Source organism: Propithecus coquereli, unplaced genomic scaffold (assembly GCF_000956105.1).
Source record: "Propithecus coquereli isolate 6110/MARCELLA unplaced genomic scaffold, Pcoq_1.0 Scaffold112, whole genome shotgun sequence".
Taxonomy (NCBI): domain Eukaryota; kingdom Metazoa; phylum Chordata; class Mammalia; order Primates; family Indriidae; genus Propithecus; species Propithecus coquereli.
This window is the reverse complement of record NW_012135192.1, coordinates 3,587,704-3,590,232: the sequence shown is the minus strand read 5'-3', so window position 1 is coordinate 3,590,232 and position 2,529 is coordinate 3,587,704. Positions and strand designations below refer to the sequence as shown.

The following is a 2,529-nucleotide window of genomic DNA, read 5'->3' as shown; positions in this document are numbered from 1 at the left end:
TTTCTTTTCTAGGTCTTGCCCACTTTCTCAGGGAAATAGTCTCCAGCTCTGGATCTCTTTTTCTTTGTGCGTCAAAAACAAAGGGCATCCTCTCTGGGAGGCCGAGGCGGTGGATTGTTTGAGCTCAGGAGTTCGAAACCAGCCTGAGCAAGAGCGAGACCCCATCTCTACTATTAATTGGACAACTAAAAATATATAGAAAAAACTAGCCGGGCATGGTGGCGCATGTCTGTAGTCCCAGCTACTCGGGAGGCTGAGGCAGGAGGATCGCTTGAGCCCAGGAGTTTGAGGTTGCTGTGAGCTAGGCTGACGCCATGGCACTCACTCTAGCCCGGGCAACACAGTGAGACTCTGTCTCAAAAAAAAAAACAAAAAAAAAAAAAAAAAAAAAAACAAAGGGCATCGATGCTAATAAGTATAAAAGTTGTACTAGGGATAAATCTATTGTTTAAAAGTAAAACTAGAAATATGAAAAAACTAGTGCCATTAGCCTCTGAAGCCCTGGAAAAATGTTCTTCCTTTCTTTCTGACTAGACAAGGGGGGGAAAAAAAAAGAAAGAAAGAAAAGAAAATAAGAAAGAAAAATGCTCTTCCTCCTGCTACTTTGGGTGTTGGTTAATTCGTCTTACCCTGGTGGGAAAGCCTCTTCTTTCAAGCTTATATTTTTCAACCATCCATCTCTCTATTCCAGCTTGTTACTGTCATCTGCTAAGCTCCGAGTTATTCTTCTCTCTGGTTTGTGGTCTTCATCTCCATTGTGAGTCCCACCATCATCTGAGATGATTTCATTGTCCATGTGAACAGCCTTAGCTTCTATTTCCTTGAATCCTCTCAATTTAATGACCTTTAACACATTGCATTTGGTCCATTCAGTGGCTGTGCGTAAGTTTGTTGCATACCAAATGGTTTATCACCATTTTCTTCTACCTCTTGAATCCTGAATTTCAATCTCTTCCATTCCTTTAGCTCATCTATTTTCTTGCTAAAAGCCTCCTTCTGTCACTTCCTTCCTTAATCAGCCTAGATGCATGGTCCAGGTTTCATGAGTCAACTTTTCATAAACACCCTCACTCCTTTGTCCTCTTGGTCACCTGGCTCAAAATCAGCCTGGTTTCATCCATGACACTATGCTCCACCATGTTCCTGGCTTGTGGCCTAAGCATGAGTATAGGTTCCTTTGATATGGCAGGGGCATCTAAGATGAAAAAAGAAAATCATTCAGCATAAAATGAATCTAGCCTGGGAATAATATGATAATTTACTTTCTATTCCTGTACCCAGGCTGTATAGGTAAAAACCCTCTTATCCTCTCTCTCATTTTTAATGTTGGTGACAGGCTTTATGTAAAGCTTAAGTGGCTCCAAATGTATTTTAGTGCTTCATGGATATGTTCCCTTTGAAATCTTAGCACTGTTCTCACGTAGACTAGTAATGGAACTACCTCTTAACTTCCCTGCTTCTTTTTGGTAGATTTATTCACTTGTGCACAAATATTTATTGAGTACCTGCTATGTATTTGGCAGATACTTTGCTCTTAAACAACTTCTAATAGTATAAAATGAGATAAATACTCAAAAAAAGTTTAAGATAATACTACATTAAAAAATGACTAAAAAGAAGATGGAATGTGCCACGAAAGATCAAAGAAGGAAGAGCTTACATCCAGCTAAGAACATTCTTAAAGAATAGGCAGAATTTGCTCAGTTGGTAATAGAGGAAAGAATGTTTCAGCTAGAGTGAGAAGTATGCGAGAAGACTCGGCGTGAGAAAGCATTAGGAATAACCCAGTTCTTGACTTATTTGTTCATAGGTGGATGGAAAGCATATTTCCAGTTTTTAAAATATGATATGCTGATATTCCATTTGTCAATGAATGTAGCCCTTTCTTTTGTCTTTCAAAGGTTTATTTTGTTTTTGTTTTTTGAGACAGGTCTCACTCTGTCGCCTAAGCTAGAGTGCAGTGGCATCATCATAACTCCCTGCAGCCTCCAAATCCTGGGCTCAAACAATCTTCTAGCCTCAGCCTCCAGAGTAGCTGGGACTACAGGTGTGTGCCACCACGTCTGGCTAATTTTTCTATTTTTTGTAGAGACAGGGTCTTGCTCTTGCTCATGCTGGTTTTGAACTCCTGGCCTCAAGCAATCCTCCTACCTTGACCTCCCAAAGTACCAGGATTACAGGTGTGAGTTACCACGCCCAGCCTCAAAGACACTATTTTTAACAAACAGCCAGTGTGGTCTTCTTGACCACACAATTAGTAAAGTTACCCCTGAAATTTTCATTAGCAACAGCAAAAGAGCACACAATATTAATATGTTAATATCAGCCTATTTTTGGTCAGAAAGGCTCATTTAAATGTTTAAGAGACAGAATTCCCAATGCTTCATAGTAATTTCCACTAATAGGAAAAAGCTCAAAATTGGTTTTTCTAGAACTCTAGGGGAATACTCTTCAAAAATAAAAGGAAATGAACACAGGTGACAACACAGATGAATAATTGTGCTGAAAGAAACCAGACTAAAAAAAAAA

The 2,529-nt window shown here is 39.4% G+C and overlaps 1 protein-coding gene across 1 annotated transcript in view; it reads right to left on the bottom strand.

Annotated features, from left to right (window-relative positions):
- Positions 1-682: 682 nt before the first annotated feature.
- NAA15 (N(alpha)-acetyltransferase 15, NatA auxiliary subunit) overlaps positions 683-2,529 on the bottom strand; it is a 126,699-nt gene continuing 124,852 nt past the window's right edge. The window contains exon 20 of the mRNA XM_012654680.1: positions 683-844. Coding sequence (XP_012510134.1) covers positions 683-844 — 162 coding nt within the window. The remainder of the gene's footprint in view (positions 845-2,529) is intronic.